The sequence below is a fragment of the Molothrus ater genome, chromosome 1 (genome assembly GCF_012460135.2).
Source record: "Molothrus ater isolate BHLD 08-10-18 breed brown headed cowbird chromosome 1, BPBGC_Mater_1.1, whole genome shotgun sequence".
Lineage (NCBI taxonomy): Eukaryota > Metazoa > Chordata > Aves > Passeriformes > Icteridae > Molothrus > Molothrus ater.
The window spans coordinates 655203-672658 of record NC_050478.2 but is presented as its reverse complement, the minus strand read 5'-3'; the positions used below and the strand labels follow the sequence as shown (position 1 = coordinate 672658).

At 67.6% G+C, this 17456-nt stretch overlaps 2 protein-coding genes across 4 annotated transcripts; one reads left to right on the top strand and one right to left on the bottom strand.

Annotated features, from left to right (window-relative positions):
• Positions 1-5868: 5868 nt before the first annotated feature.
• CSPG5 (chondroitin sulfate proteoglycan 5) lies at positions 5869-13733 on the top strand. Of its 3 annotated transcripts, XR_004979830.2 has the most exons (6): positions 5869-6037; positions 7435-8671; positions 10409-10597; positions 11564-11636; positions 12095-12376; positions 13211-13323. XR_004979830.2 is itself a non-coding variant. In XM_036379225.2 (5 exons), the coding sequence occupies exons 1-5, from the start codon at positions 5971-5973 to the stop codon at positions 12143-12145; spliced, it is 1617 nt and encodes a 538-aa protein (XP_036235118.1). In that variant the 5' UTR covers positions 5869-5970; the 3' UTR covers positions 12146-12852. The 3 variants fall into 3 exon arrangements, 2 of the variants coding, with proteins under 2 accessions (XP_036235118.1, XP_036235116.1); XM_036379225.2 differs by lacking the exon at positions 13211-13323 and having other exon boundaries at positions 12095-12852; XM_036379223.2 differs by lacking the exon at positions 12095-12376 and having other exon boundaries at positions 5871-6037; positions 13211-13733.
• On the bottom strand, positions 13521-16262 carry LOC129046940 (uncharacterized). Its single transcript, XM_054517366.1, has 2 exons — positions 15782-16262; positions 13521-14738 (listed from the first exon to the last, which is right to left on the bottom strand). The coding sequence occupies exons 1-2, from the start codon at positions 16214-16216 to the stop codon at positions 13593-13595; spliced, it is 1581 nt and encodes a 526-aa protein (XP_054373341.1). The 5' UTR covers positions 16217-16262; the 3' UTR covers positions 13521-13592.
• Positions 16263-17456: the final 1194 nt, after the last annotated feature.

Genomic DNA, 17456 nt, shown 5'->3' with positions numbered 1-17456 from the left:
AGCCGTGGGCTGGCCTCGGGGGAGGCTCAAGGTCGGCAGCGGCTCCTCCAGGGATCGGTGTCACATCGGGAATCGTCACCTCGGAGCCAGCCCGGGCGGTGCCAGCCCCAGTCAAGGACAAAGCCGTCCCTAAACCCCGCCTGGCTGAGCTGGGCTCAGCCCTGGGCTCAGGATCAACGCCCAGGATGTTGTGAGACAGGGAAGGGTTCGCGTGTCCGAGGTGCCCGAGCCGGGGCAGGAAACACCAACCTCAGTCCTGGCTCTTTGTTCCAGTCCTTCATTTTCTTTGCACTTCTCCAATATTGTTAATGAAAGAAATAAAGGTGATCTGAGCCTCTCCAGCACCTGGCTGAGGGGAGGGAAAGGCAGCCCAGGGAGAGGAGATGGGAGGAACAGAAGCTGGGGGGAAATATCATCCCCCCCCCGTTATCCCATGGGTCTGGATGCCCCTGGGATCAGCACTGGATGCAGGAATGGGGCAATTCCTGGTGCTCAGCTGAGGCAGGGATCAGGGACGGTGAGGATCCCAGCCCAGCCTGGGCCTCCCCCGGGCCTTGGTCTGTCTGTCCATCCCCACGGGATCCTGGATCACACTCCAGGCTGGCACCTGCAGCCAGTGGTGCCCCAAGGGAGGAGGGAGGTGTTGGTGTGGGGCTGCCCCACAGCCCTGGGACAGGGAGCTGCCAGCCTGGGTGGGCTGGGACGGGCTGGGATGAGCTGAGGGATGGAGCTGAGGCTGCCCAGGATCCCCCAGGTAGGGCAGGATCCACTGCCAGAGCTGAAGTGGGCAGGGAGGGGGTTTGGGGTGAGATCCCTGCCCAGATCCCTGCACGGACGGACAGAGCTCAGGGATCTGCTCTGGAAGGGCCCCAAATGGTGGCTGCCATTCTGTCTTTAAAATCACCTTTAATATTCTGAGTAATTCCCCCAGGAAAGCCCAGACTTGGCAGCAGCAGCTGGTTCTCCCCAAGTGAGGGAGTCGGTGCTGGGTTTCTCCTTTGGGACTAAAGAGCCATCACTGTCCATCTGTCTGTCTGTCCTGTCCGTCCTGCCATCGCTCACCCCAGCCTCTGCTGCCGAGGAAGCCCAGCCCAAGGCAGGTTTGTAGGAATGAGGGGGGATCTGGCTCTGCCCCCGGGCTGGGCTGGGCTGCTCCTGGCCTTGGGCACAGGGCTGGAAAGGCTCAGCCCCGCTTTGCCTCGGGGCTCTGGGAACAGGGAGGCTCTGGAATTGTCCCAGCTGGGTGTACCTGCCCTGCACAGCACCCAGTGCCCCCTGAGCAGGAACACAGCACCCAGTGCCCCCCTGAGCAGGAACAGAGCACCCAGTGCCCCCTGAGCATGAACACAGCACCCAGTGCCCCCTGAGCACCCAGTGCCCCCTGAGCATGAACAGAGCACCCAGTGCCCCCCTGAGCAGGAACACAGCACCCAGTGCCCCCTGAGCACCCAGTGCCCCCCTGAGCAGGAACACAGCACCCAGTGCCCCCCTGAGCACCCAGTGCCCCCTGAGCATGAACACAGCACCCAGTGCCCCACCCTGAGCATGAACACAGCACCCAGTGCCCCCTGAGCATGAACACAGCACCCAGTGCCCCCTGAGCAGGAACACAGCACCCAGTGCCCCCCTGAGCATGAGCACAGCACCCAGTGCCCCCCTGAGCACGAACACAGCACCCAGTGCCCCCCTGAGCACCCAGTGCCCCCCTCAGCATGAACAGAGCACCCAGTGCCCCCCTGAGCACGAACACAGCACCCAGTGCCCCACCCTGAGCATGAACACAGCACCCAGTGCCCCCTGAGCAGGAACAGAGCACCCAGTGCCCCCCGAACAGGAACACAGCACCCAGTGCCCCCCCGAGCACCCAGTGCCCCCTGAGCAGGAACACAGCACCCAGTGCCCCCTGAGCAGGAACACAGCACCCAGTGCCCCCTGAGCATGAACAGAGCACCCAGTGCCCCCTGAGCACGAACACAGCACCCAGTGCCCCCTGAGCCCTGCCCCATGTGGGGTCAGACCCTTGGTGCTCACTGCCCACCCCAGCTGGGGGTCCCTGATCCGGAGCCACGGGAGCAGGGATGGGTGTGGAGCTGTGGGGCTGTGGGGCTGCAGGGAATGTCCCAGCCCTGTCCCCTGGGCAGGCTGGGGCTGCCAACACCCTCGTGTCCCCAGGAGCCCCAGGTGTCTCCTCACGGGGCTCTGACCCTGGGGTGGCACTGGCTGGAGCCCCCGGGGTGTGGGGACCCTGAGGGCACCCCGAGGGTGGGAGGGGATTCCCCAGCATGGGGAACACCCCTGGACGAGGAGCCCCAGGGCTCCCATGGCACACAACCCTTGGAGGGGAGGAGCTGTGCTCCAGGACACCTCCAGGCCAGTCCCGAGGGCTGGCAGAGCCATGGAGGTGCCAAGATGTGACCCTGGGTGGCTCCAGGCCTGGAACAGGGGTCCCGGGGTCCCTGCCAGCCCCACGAGCTTCCTGCCCCCAGGGGTGACTGTGGGTGCTGGAAGCTTCCATGGGCTGGAAACTTCCAGGGCTGCTGCCCTGCCCAGCCCCATCCCAGCCCCATCCCACCCCCTCCATCCCAGCCCCATCCCAGCCTCCATCCCAGCCTCCATCCCAGCCTCCATCCCAGCCCCATCCCAGCCTCCATCCTACCCCCTCCATCCCAGCCCCATCCCAGCCTCCATCCCAGCCCCATCCCAGCCCCATCCCAGCCCCATCCCAGCCTCCATCCTACCCCCTCCATCCCAGCCCCATCCCAGCCTCCATCCCAGCCCCATCCCAGCCCCATCCCAGCCCCATCCCAGCCCCATCCCAGCCTCCATCCCAGCCTCCATCCCAGCCCCATCCCAGCCTCCATCCTACCCCCTCCATCCCAGCCCCATCCCAGCCTCCATCGCAGCCTCCATCCTACCCCCTCCATCCCAGCCCCATCCCAGCCTCCATCCCAGCCTCCATCCCAGCCTCATCCCAGCCCCATCCCAGCCTCCATCCCAGCCTCCATCCCAGCCTCCATCCCAGCCCCATCCCAGCCCCATCCCAGTCTCCATTCCAGCCCCATCCCATCCTCCATCCCAGCCTCCATCCCAGCCCCATCCCAGCCCCATCCCAGCCCCATCCCAGCACCATCCCAGCCTCCATCCCATCCTCCATCCCAGCCTCCATCCCAGCCCCTCCATCCCCACCTCCATCCCAGCCTCCATCCCAGCCCCATCCCAGCCCCATCCCAGCCTCCATCCCAGCCCCATCCCAGCCCCATCCCAGCCTCCATCCCAGCCTCCATCCCAGCCTCCATCCCAGCCTCCATCCCAGCCCCATCCCATCCCATCCCAGCCTCCATTCCAGCTCCATCCCAGCCTCCATCCCATCCCATCCCAGCCCCATCCCAGCCTCCATCCCAGCCCCATCCCAGCCCCATCCCAGCCTCCATCCCATCCCATCCCAGCCTCCATCCCAGCCTCCATCCCAGCCTCCATCCCATCCTCCATCCCCGCCCCCATCCCAGCCCCATCCCAGCCTCCATCCCAGCCTCCATCCCATCCTCCATCCCAGCCTCCATCCCATCCTCCATCCCAGCCTCCATCCCATCCCATCCCAGCCCCATTCCAGCCCCATTCCAGCCCCATCCCAGCTCCATCCCAGCCCCATCCCAGCCCCATTCCAGCCCCATCCCATCCTCCATCCCACCCCCTCCATCCCAGCCTCCATCCCAGCCTCCATCCCAGCCCCATCCCAGCCCCTCCATCCCAGCCCCATCCCAGCCCCATCCCAGCCCCATCCCAGCCCCATCCCAGCCCCATCCCAGCACCATCCCAGCACCATTCCCATCCCCAGATCCCACCCATCTTCCCTCTGCCTCTTGCTGCCAGGCAGGGCCCTGGCACTGGGACCCCCAGCCCCATCCCAGCCCCTTCCCAGCCCCTTCCCAGCCCCTTCCCAGCCTTTCCCAGCCATCAGGGCCGTGTCCCTCTGTCCGTCCAGGCGGCCCCAGGGCCGGTCCCCTTGGAAACGCATCCAGAGGCGGAAGCCTGGGGAATGCAAAGCAGGTGCAGCCCCTTCAATCCCCTTTGAGAGCGGGGGACAGAGCGGGGCTTGTTCCCAGCAGGAGCCTGGCCAGGAGCCGCTGCTGGGGGAGAGGGGACCCCATTCCCAGCCCAGCCCCACACACACGGCCCAGAGGGGCAGGGGGACACCAGGGGGTCCCATGTGGGACTGGGGCACACTGGATGGGGTCCCTGGGAGCCCCCAGCACTGCCCTGGCATCCTACACTGGTGTGGGGTGTGGGGTAAAGGATGTCTGATGGGGGACACCCGAGGTGGGATGGAAGATTTGGGATGTGGGATGCAGGATTTGGGATGTGGGATGCAGGATTTGGGATCTAGGGTGCAGGATTTTGGATGTGGGAAGCAGGATTCAGGATATGAGATGCGGGATTTGGGATATGGGATGTGAGATTTGGGATGTGGGATGCAGGATTTGGGATCTGGGATGCCCAGCACAGGGTTTGGGATGCCCAGGGCAGGATGCCTGGTGCAGGGTGTGGGATTCCCGGGCTGGGATGCGGGCTGTGGAGCAGCCATGACGGTCACATTCCTGCGGTGCTGCAGGTGGAGGTGTCCAAGGACGCTCGGTGACCTTGGCAGGTCTCCATGGAGCCCGCGGCGCAGGGACAGCCCAGGAGCAGCCGCGGGGCCCGGGCTCTGTCCCCAGAGCGGCCCGGGCTGTCCCCGGGCGCTGTCCCCGCCCTGCGCCGGTGGCACCGGGGGGCTCTGCCGGGGGCTCCGGGCCCTGCTCCTGTCCCGGCTCCTCCCCGGCCTCATCCGGACGCTGCCTCTGGCGCTGGGCCAGGGGCTGGAGCAGCGCCCTGCCCCCCTGCCCATGGAGGGAGCCAGCCCCCGGTGCCCCCGGGGACGCGCCAGCGGTGACAGCGGCCGTGGTGGCAGCTGGTGGCATCTGGACCGGTCTGGCACTGGCCAGCAATGCCAGGGCCGGGGGACAGGAGGGTCCAACCCGGCACGGGGGCTCTGCTGGGGGGGCACAGCCCCACCCTGGGCCGGTGGGGTGCCGGGAGGGGATCCCGGTGCCGGTGCCGGTGCGGGGGGGTCCCTGCCCCATGCAGGAGCAGTTTGGGGGTCAGAGAGCGATGACGGCGCTGGGGGGCCGGGATAGGCTCCCCCTGTGCTGGGGGGGCCGGGACGTGTCCCTGGTGTCCCCCCTGGGACAGCGGTGCCGGCGTGTGCCCTCTGTGTCCCCTGCCCCAGGGATGCTGCTGCCGGGATGTGTCCCCCGGTGTCCCTCCCCGAGGATGGCTGGGGGCTGCCGGGGGGGGTTCCCCGGTGCTGGGAGTGCCGGGATGTGCCCCCCGGTGCCCCCAGAGGATGCCCATGCCAGGGTGTGTGTCCCTCGGTGGTGGGGGCTGTCGGGATGTGTCCCCCGGTGTCCCCCTCCGGGGATGCCGCTCTTGGGGGTGCCGGGCTGTGTCCCCCCCGATGCTGGGGGGTACTGGGCTGTGTCTCCCCCGATGCTGGGGGTGCCGGGCTGTGTCCCCCCCGATGCTGGGGGGTACCGGGCTGTGTCCCCCCAATACTGAGGGTACCGGGCTGTGTCCCCCCCGATGCTGGGGGGTACCGGGCTGTGTCCCCCCCGATGCTGGGGGTGCCGGGCTGTGTGTGCTCCCGATGCTGGGGGTGCCGGGGTGTGTCCCCCCGATATTGGGGTGCCGGGCTGTGTCCCCCCCGATGCTGGGGGTCCCGGGGTGCGCCCCCCGGCGCTGCCCGCGGGGTGCCGGGGGGGTGCCGTGCCCGTGCCCGGAGCCGCCGCCGCGTCCGCGGTCCCGCCCCCGCCGCCCGGCCCGGCCCCCCGGCTCGGCGCGGCTCCGCTCGGCTCGGCGCGGCTCGCTCGGAGCGGGGCGGGCGGAGCCGCTGCCGGTGCCGGCCCCGTGGCGGAGCCGGGGTCCCTCCATGCCGCCATGGCCCCCCGCGCCCCCCGCGCCCCCCGCGCCCTGGCCCTGCTGCTGGCGATCGGCGGCGCCCTCGGTGCGTACCGGGACCGGGGACACACGGCACGGGCGCGGGGGGGCGGATCCCGGGGCGGGGGGGATCCCCCGGGTGGGGGGGCTGCGGTCCGGGCGGGGGCTGCGGGCTGGGGGGGTGGGGGGGATCCCCCGGCCGGGGCCGGATCCCGCTGCTGCTGCCGGGGGAAGGTGGATCCCCCCGGGCGGGGGCTGGATCCCTTCATGGGGAGGGGGGGCATCTGCAGGAGCCAGGGAAGGGCTGGATCTCCCTGCAGGGCGGGCGGGATCCCCCGGCCGGGGCCGGATTCCGTGCGTGGGGTTGGGTCCCCTTGCAGGAAGGGCTGGATCCCCCTGCCGGGGCTGGATCCCTTGCGGCAGGGCTGGATCCCCGTGCGTGCAGGGGGAGCATCTGCAGGAGCCAGGGAAGGGCTGGAGCCCCGTGCAGGAGGGAGCGGATTCCCTTGCAGGGGCTGGATCCTCTCGGGATTTTGGGGCGCACTTGCAGGAGCCGGAGGGGGGTGGGTCCCCTTGCAGGGGGCTGGATTCCATTGCAGGGGGAGTCGGATACCCTTGGAAAGGGGCCGGATCCCCCTGCAGGGAGCCGGATCCCCTTGCAGGGGCGGGATCGGGGCTGTGTATGGGGTGCACTCGCAGGAACCGGAGGAGGGCTGGATCCGCTGGCAGGGGGCTGGATCCCGGCGTGGGGAGGGCTGGATGCTGCTGTGTGTCCGGATGGACAGGCAGGCGGCAGAGAGGGCTGATGCCCTCGGAAGGGGCCGGATTCCATTGCAGAGGGGCTGATCCCGCCGCAGGGGCCGATCCCGTTGTGTGTAGCGGCTGCAGCCGCAGCAGCCGGAGGGGCTGGATCCCCTCGCAGAGATGGGGCGGGAACCGGGCTGCATCCCATCGCAGGGAGCTGCAGCCCGCTGTGTGTGTGGAGTGCACTCACGAGAACCACAGGAGGGCTGGATCTACCGGGGGAGGGGGCTGGATCCCCTTTTGGGGGGCTGATTCCTTCTGGGGAGGGCTGGCTGCCCTTGCAGTGGGGCTGGATCCATTTGGGGGAGGACTGGATCCCTTTGCAGGAGGCTGGATCCCCTTGAAGGGCAGCTGAGGGGGCAGGAACGGGGGCAGCTCGTGTTGGGGGGGCTGTGCTGAAGGGGGGCGTCACAGAGTTGGGTGTGAGGGCACCCACAGAGCTGGGGGCTTCTGTGGGGTTCACCCCATCAGTCCCCCGAGAGAGACTCAAGGATTCGGGGTGCAGCCCCGCCTGCCCCCCAGGTCCTTGTCATGCATCCAGGTGGGTGCAAGGTGGAGCAGGTGGGGGACCTGTTGGACTCCCCCCCCCCCCAGGCTGCCACGTCCTCACAGGGGTGCGGGGGCACCTCTGACACCTCTTTCTCTCCTTGCCCTCCCCAGCATCCGCGTGGCCCCCCCAAAACTCCAGCGCTGGCGAGGGGAGAGCCTGGGAGGGCTCGTTGGAGAGCAGCCCCCCGAAATGGGACCTGGCGAGCGGAGACCCCCCTGGGGGACCCAGCAACAGCACGAGCGCCGGGGGGGCAGCGGCAGGACCCCAGCTAGAGCCCCCCGGGGGGGGCACGGCCACCACGGAGCCCTCGGCCGTGCCCGAGGGGTGCCCGGGGTGCGCCGGGGAGGGCGAGGCCAGCGCCGTGCCCCCCCGAGCCGTCACCTGGCCCGGGGACGGGGGCACGGTGCCGGTGGCGCTGGGCAGCCCCGAGGAGCCGGGCAGCGGTGACCGACCCACGCCGGGCTCCCCGCCCGCCCCGGGGGGCTTCGGGGGGCTCCCGGCCGCGCTGCCGAGCCCCCCCGGGCCGCAGCTCGCCACCGACTCCGCCGAATCCGACCTGCTGCTGGCGGCCGGGGGCTCGGCCGCGCCGCGCACCCCCGTGCTGGGCGAGCCCGGCCCCGTGGCCGCCGCCGGGGGGGACTCGGGGGGTGCCCCGGAGCTCTGGGCCGCCGCCTCCAGCCCGGCCCCGGCGCAGGGGGCCCGCGGCTGGACCGACCTGACGTGGCTGCAGGAGCCCGTCACCGCCGCCACGGGCCCGCCCAAGCCCCCGGCCGACCGCACGGGCTCCGAGATCATCGACGTCGATTACTACGACCTGTTCGAGGGGGGCGAGGGACTGGGGGGCTTCCCCGGGGGCGGCCGGGGCGCGGCGGGCTCGGCGCGGCGGCGGGAGCCCGAGGGGGCGGCCACGCCCTGGGCCCTGCACGAGCTCTACGACGACTTCACGCCCTTCGACGACGCCGATTTCTACCCCACCACCTCCTTCTACGCCGACGGGGACGACGAGGACGAGCTGGAGGACGAGGAGGAAGAGGAGGAGGAGGAAGACGGCGGGCTGGAGGACGAGAACGGCTACCGGCCGCCCGCCTCGGCCGCGCCCGCCCCGCGGGACCCCCGGCCCACCGGGCACCGCGCCGCGGCCCCGCCGCCGCCGCCCGGGCTGCCCGGGGGCGGCCCCACGGCCTGGCCGCGGCCGGGGGAGCGGGGCCCGCCCGAGAACGGCTCCGAGTGCCGGAGCGGGTACGTGCGGCACAACAGCTCCTGCCGCTCCCTCTGCGACCTCGTCCCCAGCTACTGCCACAACGGCGGCCAGTGCTACCTGGTGGAGAGCCACGGGGCCTTCTGCCGGTAAGGAACGGGCCCTGCTGGGCTGGGCTGTGGGGCTCGCCATCCCTGGGCTCACCATCCCTGGGCTCACCATCCCTAGATTCCATCCTGGGCTCACCATCCCTGCACCCCATCCCTGGGCTCACCATCCCTGGGCTCACCATCCCTGGGCTCACTATCCCTGGGCTCACTATCCCTAGATTCCATCCTGGACTCACCATCCCTGCACCCCATCCCTGGGCTCACCATCCTGGGCTCACCATCCTGGGGCTCTCCATCCCTGGGCTCACCATCCTGGGGCTCTCCATCCCTGGGCTCACCATCCTGGGGCTCTCCATCCCTGCTCACCATCCCTGGGCTCACCATCCTGGGGCTCTCCATCCCTGCTCACCATCCCTGAGCTCACCATCCCCTGCACCCCATGCCCAGTGTTCCCATGCCCTGCACCCCATCCCTGGGCTCACCATCCCCTGCACCCCATGGCCAGGCTCTCCATTCCCATGTATCCCATTCCCAGTCCTTCCAGCCCTTGTGCATCCCCACTCCCAGTCTCTCCCTACTCCATGCATTCCATCCCTGGGCTCTCCACCACCCATGCACCCTATTCCCAGTGCTTCCATCTCCTGCAACCCAATCCTGGCCTCTCCACCCCTTTCACCCCATTCCTGGTCTGTCCCACCCCCAGTACCTCCTTCCTGGGCTCTCCATTCCCTCTGCCCCATCCCTGGGCTCTCCATCCTCCTGGCCTGGCATTCTCAGTGCTTCCATCCATTGTGTGCCCCACTCCCCATCTCTCCATCCTCCATGCACCCCATCCTTGCAGTCTCCCTCTCCACGCACTCCATTCCCAGGCTCTCCATCCTCCGTGCTCCTCATCCCTGAGCTCTCCCTTCTCTGTGCTCCTCATCCCTGGGCTCTCCCTTCTCTGTGCTCCATCCCTGAGCTCTCCCTTCTCTGTACTCCATCCCTGAGCTCTCCATCCTCCGTGCTCCTCATCCCTGAGCTCTCCCTTCTCTGTGCTCCTCATCCCTGAGCTTTCCATTCTCTGTGCTCCATTCCCAGGCTCTCCATCCTCCATGCTCCTCATCCCTGGGCTCTCCCTTCTCTGTACTCCATCCCTTGGCTCTCCCTTCTCTGTGCTCCATCCCTGGGCTCTCCCTTCTCTGTGCTCCATCCCTGGGCTCTCCATGCCCCTGACACCCCATTCCCAGTCCTTCCATCCTTTTTTCATTCCATTCCGAACCTTTTCCACCCCCTCGGCAGGCCGTTCCCGGGCTCTGGGTGCCCCGCAGCCCCATTCCCGGGATGCAGGGGGGTTTCCCTGCCCCCGGGCGGCGGCTGCCCAGGAATTAGGTCAGGGCCGAGCCTGCGGGGCGGCCGCGCTAATCGGGCCCGGCAGATTGCGCCGGGAGGCGACGCCGGCTGTGCCGCCCGCACCGGGCGTGCCCCGCGGCTGGCACCGAGCCCGGGGGGACGCGGGGGACCCCTCCCCGCTCCCGCCGCCGCTGGGGCTGGGAGCCGCTGGTGCGGGGCGCCAGCGCCGTCTGGGAGACCCCGACCCCGCTCCCAGCATGTCCCAGTGTCCCCATCTCGCTCGGTGTCACCCCCCTCGTGTGTCACCCGCTCATCCCATCCCCCTCAGACCCCCGCAACCCCCGCAGGTACAAACACCGCATCCCCCGAGGATGCTCTGGGCGCGTTTTGGGGCGGGGGATGCGTTTTGGGGCGGGGGATGCCTCTGAGCGCGTCCCCCGGCAGGTGCAACACGCAGGACTACACGTGGCACAAGGGCACGCGCTGCGAGTCCATCGTCACCGACTTCCAGGTGATGTGCGTGGCCGTGGGCTCGGCCGCGCTCGTGGTGCTGCTGCTCTTCATGCTCACCGTGTTCTTCGCCAAGAAGCTCTACCTGCTCAAGACGGAGAACAGCAAACTGCGCAAGACCAAGTGAGTGACGGGGACACCCCCGGGCCGCCCCAACACCCCTGCCCTGCTGGCGTCACCGGGACCGCCGGTGCCGCGGGGGACGCGGGCACGGTGGGTGGGAGAGCTGCCGGGGGCGGGGGCCGTGGCCGCGGCTCCTGCTCCGCGGTTAATCCCTTAAAGCCGCTCCTGACTGGCACCAGTTAATCTGCTTCGCTGCGCGCTGGGACAGCGGCTGGGCGGCCATCGGGGACGGTCCGGCTGGGGACAGGGCTGGGGGGTGACGGGGAAGGGTTTGGGGTCACCCCCCCGCCCCGGCCACTGCTGGCCAGCTCCTGGAGCAGGGAGGAGGGAGCCTTCCCAGCCCGGTCCCTAATGAGCTGTTAATTAGTGTTTGGAAATGCCAAGTGTAATTAGCAGGGAGGCTCCGTGCCAGTTCCCGGGTCTGCCTCTCCAGCCCTGCCCCGGGCTGCCCTTCCCGCTCTCCTGCCCAGAGCCCAGCTATCCCCAAACCCCCAGATCTGGGGGCACCGAGCCCCCCAAAATGTCACAATGGGCTCCTTTAGCCCCAGCTCAATCCCTGGGGACATTTAGTCCCCAAACCTCCAGAGTTCAAGACATTTAAGCCCGTAGACCTCCATCTCCGGGTGTACTGAGTCCCCAAGCCCCCCAGACTTGGAGGCATTTAGCTCCCCAAATCCTCAGAGATGGGGTTACAAAACCCCAAATCCCCAGAGCAGGGACGATTTATCCCTCCAAAGCCCTTAGATCTGGGGGTACAAATCCCCAAACCCCCAGACCGGGGAAGATTTATCCCTCCAAAGCCCTCAGATCTGGGGTATTTAGCCCAGACGTCCATCCCTGGGGACATTTACCCCCCCAGACCTGCAGTGCTGGGAACAATTAACCCCCCCAACAGCAGGGTCACCCCAAAAGGCGGGCGGGGCTGCGGGGGGGGCCTGCTCTCACCCTGCTCTCCTGGCCCCGCAGATACCGCACCCCGTCCGAGCTGCACAACGACAACTTCTCCCTGTCCACCATCGCCGAGGGCTCCCACCCAAACGTAAGGAGCTGTGTGTCCCTCTTCCTGTCCCATCCCTGTCCCTCTGTCTGGTGACCTCTGACCCCTCCACGATCCCAGCGCTGCCCTCCTGTCCCCATCCTGCCATGGTCACAGCTCTGTTCCCTCGGTCCCCACTGAGCTAGACTGGTCTGAGGCCAGGCAGGGGGGCAGTGTCACCCCCCTGTCCCTTCCCCGTCCCCTCCTGCCTGTGTGGCTCCCCGGGAGCCGCCGTCCCGAGCTCCCGATGGCTTTGGCTCCGTGTGGGGGTGGCGGGGGTGGCTGTGCCGGTGTTCAGGGAGGGGACAGCGGGGCAGGCGATGCTCCCTGGCTGTGGCATCGCCGGGCAGGAGCAGTGGATGGCCGCGGGTGCTGGAGGATGACACTGGTGCCACGGTTGGGGTGCACCCCCGGCCTCCCCGGGATCCCGCTCCAACCTGCTGTCTTTCGACTCGGAACAGAGAGAAGCGAAGGGCTTTGCGGAGCCGGAGGAGGAGCGTAGGTCCCTTTAGCCTTCCCCCACCCACGGCCGGTGTTCCCCGTCTTCCGACCGCCTTTAGCAGCCCTAGCCGCCCTGGCAGGAGGCTCCGGGGCCGGCTCCCTCCCCGCTGCCGAGAGGATGCACCTCGGGATGAGCTCGGTGCCGCTCCCCGGCACATCCCCCGTCCCCTCCGGAGCTGGAGGGCTCGGCACGCGGTGCCTGGGACGCAGCAGCACTGCGAGGATGAGGAGGGGTCAGCAGGGTCAGCACCCCCCCGGAAAGGGGTTTTTGGGGATCCTGCAGCCAATGGCACCAGCTCCGGACTGGCCGGATGTCACTGCCCAGGAGATGGGGATCCTGTCCCTGTGTCACGCCGGCCCTGGGGTGTCCCCGTCCGTCTGCCGCTCTCCGCGTGGCACCGGCAGCACCGGAACCACCACGGCCCGGCCCGGCCCGGCCTGGCAGGCTCCCCCTGCCCTGCCCTGCCCTGCCCTGCCCTGCCCTGCCCTGCCCACAGCGGGACCGTGCGGGCACAGCCGCCGCCCACAGCCGGGGCCCGGTGCCGGTGCCGGTGCCGGCGGGGCCGCTCCTGCCGGGGTGCGGGCCAGGCCCCGGAGCGGAGGATGCTGCAGCGGGGGGACGTCGGGAAGAGGCGTGCCCGGCTTTGCCAGCGGCGCGGGGGCACGGGCTGTACGCTGAGGAACCGCAATAAAGCCAGCCCCTCTGGGCTCCTGCCAAGCGCCGGGAGTGGCTGCTCGTCGCGGGGACGAGGCGAAGGGAACGGGAACGGGAACGGGAACGGTGGGCGGATGGCCGGGGGATGATGCGCCGGCGGCTGGCACGGGCTCCAGGCTGGCACAGCTCCTGGGCGCTTCGGGAGCCGAGGTGGGGAGGCTCTGCTGGGGGACGGCGTCACCGCGGGGGGGTCGGGCCCTGTCCCCGTGCTGCGAGCGCCGCGGGCCCCCCGTGCCGCCCTCTGAGCTGGGAGGGGACATTTGTCCCCCAGTGGCTCGCTGCAAGGGGTCAGTGGGACATGGGTGCCCTCACTGGGTCTCGCCCCATCCCGGCCCTGCCCTGACCCCCCTCTCTCCTGCAGGACGATCCCAGCGCTCCCCACAAGCTGCAGGACTCGCTGAAATCCTGCCTGAAGGACGAGGAGCCGTTCAACATCCACAACTCGACGTCGCCCAAGCACGAGGGCGGCAAAGGGGAGCAGGACGTGGGGGAGCTGAACTGCCTCCAGAACAACCTGACGTGAGCGGCGGCGCCGGGGCGGCGGCGGGGCCGGAGCCGGGCTCAGGCTCCCCCCTCCCGCAGCCTCTCCTCCCGCCCCGCGTCCCTCCCGCTCCGTGGCATGCTTTGGTGTGTTTTGTACCGAGGAAAACAAAAAAAAATTCCAGTAATAATTCGGCCGTGTCGTGGGGGTGTTTGGTTCGTGCTCCGTGTTTCTCGCTTGGGTTCGTTCCGCGCTGTGATTTCTAAACCTTTGCCGTTCCGCAACTGACTTTTTTTGTACTTTTGCCCCACTTTTTTTGAAATACAGGTAAAAACAACAAAAAAGGAGAAAAAAAAAAAGTAAGATCTTGAAATAAATAAACCTTTTTTTTTTTTAAAGTTAAGCCTCTTGCCGGTGCCTGCGATCTCCCATCGTGGCCATTCATGTCTCCCGAGAGGGATTCAGCCCCTGCTTCCACAGGGTCCCCTCTGAGCATCACCCGGGGGTGCTGGGTGCCTGGTTCCCCCTTGTCACCCTCTCCAGGCACCTTCCTGCCTCTGCCAGGCCAGGGGTGCAGCTCATCCCGCCACCCTGGACACGTTTGGGAGCAGCTGGGGCACCCGGGGATGTCTGGTGGAGGTGCCTGGGCTGCTCCAGGGTTTGCTCCATCCCTGTCCCCATAAGGTCCCCCCAAACAAGGTGGCTGCCCATGGCGTGATGGCTCCCAGCCACTCCTGCTCCGACAGGCTCCTTCAGTGGAGCTGCCCAGGCTGGGATTTGGGGTGAAACACCCCAGGGTTATCCCTCCCAACTCCCAGTTTCCATCTGCCTGCAGGAGAACCGGTGCCACCGTCCCAGTGGCTTGGGCAAGGTCAGGTGGCTGTGGCCATCCCCTGGCATGGAGCATGGCACAGGGATCTGTCCCCAGGGACCCCAGCACTCCCACCACCCTCCCCTCGTGGCTCCCTCTTGCTTCCAGCAGGAACCGATCTCTCCCGGGCTCGGATTCAGCCCCGTGCCAGCGCTCGGGGTTCCCTGGACAGAGGGCACGAATCCATCCATCACCCCCGGCGTGAAGGGTGCGGCACCTCGGGGCCGGGGCAGCCAAAGCCCCGCGGGCGCGGATGTTCCGAGGCGTCCTGGGAGCCGCTGAATAATTAATTCTCGGCTTGCTGGGGAGATTAAGAGCCGAGGAGCGGTGGCGGGAGCCGGCAGCCGATCCCGGCGGGCACGGCGGGCGGCTCATCGGTGTGGGATCCTCAGATCTCCCCCTGGCTGCAGCGTTTCCATCACCTGCCACAAACTGCTGCAACGAACCGGCAGGGCTGGTCTCTGCCGGCCCCTTCCAGCACAGGACAGGAGCTCTAGGACAGGTAAAGGCGTGGATAAAGCACTGGGAACGTGGACACTGCAATGGAAAGGGTGGGATGAGGACAGGGATGTGCTGGTGGGGCAGAGAGGAGATGCTGATGTCTGAGCAAACCCCGAGGGCAGGTGGGATGTCCTGGCATGGGCAGAGCTGGGCATAAGCTTCCCGTGGGATGGGAGGGAGGGAAAGGGAGCTGGAGTGGGATGGGCATCACTGTGGCAGGAGAGGATCTGTGTTTGTGTATGAGGAGAAGAAACGGCTGTGTAGGGACAGGGATGTTGGAGGGGATTGGGGATCCCAGAGCGATGCAGTGCCGTGGGTGAGGCAGGGCAGAAGGGGCACTGCAGGATGGGCCAGGCCACCCCCCATGCCCAGCTGCCCTTGGAGGCAGTCAGCGAGGAGGGAATGCAGGGACACACGGAGTGGGCTGGGGCAGCCAAGGAGGGAGTCCAGCCCGGGCTGGTGGGACCTGGAACCCGTCTGCTCCTCACTGGGATCCTCCCTCACGGTGCCTGTGGGTCTGTCCAGCTGGACACCGCCCGGGGAGACCCTGCCCATGGTGTCACCAAGGGTCACAGTGTGGAGGTGAGGCTGGCACAGCACGTCGTGCACAGTGTCACCGCGGAGCTGAGGGTGACATGGCACAGAACCTCCAGCCTGGCACAGCCCATCCATCCTGGACGTGCCACACAGAGGTGCCACCTTGGAGTGGTGCCCACATTCCCTCCCCACCCGCGTCTGTCCCTCCCAGGGAGCCCAGTGTGGCCGGTGGGCAATGGTGGGACTGTCCCCTCTGCAGAGCCAGGCCGTGGCTCCTCAGCTGTCTCAGAGCCATGGGGATGATCCACAGAGGAGCCCTGGATTCAGGAGCCATCCTCAGCTCCAGCTGCTCGCCCCCATGGGCTGTAGGGCCTTACTGGGATTCCGGACCAAAGTGGGTCACAAGGATTCCAGCAGGTTTAAGGATGCTCCTGCTCATGCCCGGGTTGGGAGCACTGGGGGTTTGTCCCCGTGTCCCCCAGCCCTGGGGCATCGCTCTGAGCCCATCACTCCCCCACGCTGCTCCCTCAGACCCTACTCACCTTCCTGGCGTGCTCCTGCTTGCCCCGGGAGGGCACAGCCTCCGTTCCTGCCTCTGGGGTCAGTGTCCCTCGTTGTGTCTCTGGGGTCAGTGTCCCTCGTTGTGTCTCTGGGGTCAGTGTCCCTCGTTGTGTCTCTGGGGTCAGTGTCCCTCGTTGTGTCTCCGTGTGCCCCGGGGCTGCCAGCCCAGCCCAGCCCAGCCCAGCCCAGCTCTCATCCCCTCTGCCTGTCCCAGAGGAGGGAGCAGAGGCTCGGGTAGCCCGGGGCTGTCCGAGGGCTCCATCAGTGCCCGCTGGGACACGGCACAGGGCGGGGAGCAGCTGGGACACGGCACAGGGCGGGGAGCAGGCACCCCGAGCTGCCTTCACCGGCCCTGCAGAGGAATTTGCCTCCAACCAGAAGAGCAACACATGGGCTTTAGTCACAGGCCTAATCATGGGATGAAGAGAGGCCAGAGCTATTAAATTTCAATGCTTGGCTGGTTGGCTGGGAGGGGAGATGGGCCCATTGTGGGCAGCCAGGACTGGCACGGGCTGCGGGAAGGGAGCTGGCATGGGCACTGGGGCTGCCCTCCTCTCTCCACCATCCTCTTTTCTCTCCCAGACACAGAACAGGACCAGAGCCACGACCCCGAGACAAGGAGCCTTTCTTCCCTTGACAGGCTCCGGCTGCCTGAGACAAAATATCCGGAGCTGGGATTCACTGGGTGAGTCCTGATGCACAAATGGGGCCCAGTTCACCAGCCCAGGGTCTCCATTCACCAAACAGGGCCCAGTTCACCAGCCCAGGGTCCTGATTGACCAAACAGGGCCCAGTTCCCCAGCCCAGGGTCCTGATTGACCAAACAGGGCCCAGTTCCCCAGCCCAGGGTCCCCATTCACCAAAAAAGGCCCAGTTCCCCAGCCCAGGGTGCCCATTCACCAAAAAAGGCCCAGTTCCCCAGCCCAGGGTCCCCATTCACTGACCAAGAGTCCACATTCATGGTCTGGGTCCACATCCACCAGCTGAGAGTGCCCATCACTGGCTGAGTCCTGACTCAATGGCCAAAAGTCCCAACTCCCCCAGCAGACCTTGATTCACCAGCTGAGTGTCTGCATTCACCATGGTTCAGCTGGTTCAGCTCATCCATTTTTCCTCCCAGCTGCTCTTTGCTGCCCAGGGGCATGAGGGGCTGGAGAGGGAGGTGGCAGCAGCTCAGTGGTCCCTGTCAGCCCCCACACACCCCAAGCTGTGCCCGACACCTTTGGCACAGGACACTGCTCTGCTGGGATTACAGGTTGGTCTGCCCCTCCCTGGGCTGCCAGGAGCTGCCAGTGCCATGCCTGTCCCTGGTCCCCTCTGGACACCTCTGAGGACATTTCCTTGCCTGAGGGCTGGCCCCACACCCTTTCCCTTGGTGAATTTTTGGAAGATGAGGCAGGCTGTGTCCCTTCCCTTGCCTGGTGCTTCTGTGCCCCATCTTCCACCCCGGCACAGCCTGGCTCCGGTCACACACAGCCACGAGTGGTGGGGTGGATCCCACCCCTCCTGTCCCGCCTCCAGCTCCCAGGGAAGCAGGGTCAGCCTTGAGGAGCCATTCCCAAACCCTTGTGGAGCGTCCCTGGGAGCAGCTCTGCTGACCCCAGCACAGGAGTGTTGTGTGGGGAACCCTGGGACACCTCCCAGTGAGCCAAAGGG

Bases quoted from the DNA above. Each gene is read 5' to 3' on its own strand.
- CSPG5 (XM_036379223.2), top strand. From the start codon at position 5,971: ATGGCCCCCCGCGCCCCCCGCGCCCCCCGCGCCCTGGCCCTGCTGCTG. The intron at 6,038-7,434 runs GTGCGTACCGGG...TGCCCTCCCCAG, and splicing joins GGCGATCGGCGGCGCCCTCG to CATCCGCGTGGCCCCCCCAA. The intron at 8,672-10,408 runs GTAAGGAACGGG...GTCCCCCGGCAG, and splicing joins AGCCACGGGGCCTTCTGCCG to GTGCAACACGCAGGACTACA.
- LOC129046940 (XM_054517366.1), bottom strand. From the start codon at position 16,216: ATGATTAGGCCTGTGACTAAAGCCCATGTGTTGCTCTTCTGGTTGGAG. The intron at 14,739-15,781 runs GTGAGTAGGGTC...TTTCCATTGCAG, and splicing joins AGCAGGAGCACGCCAGGAAG to TGTCCACGTTCCCAGTGCTT.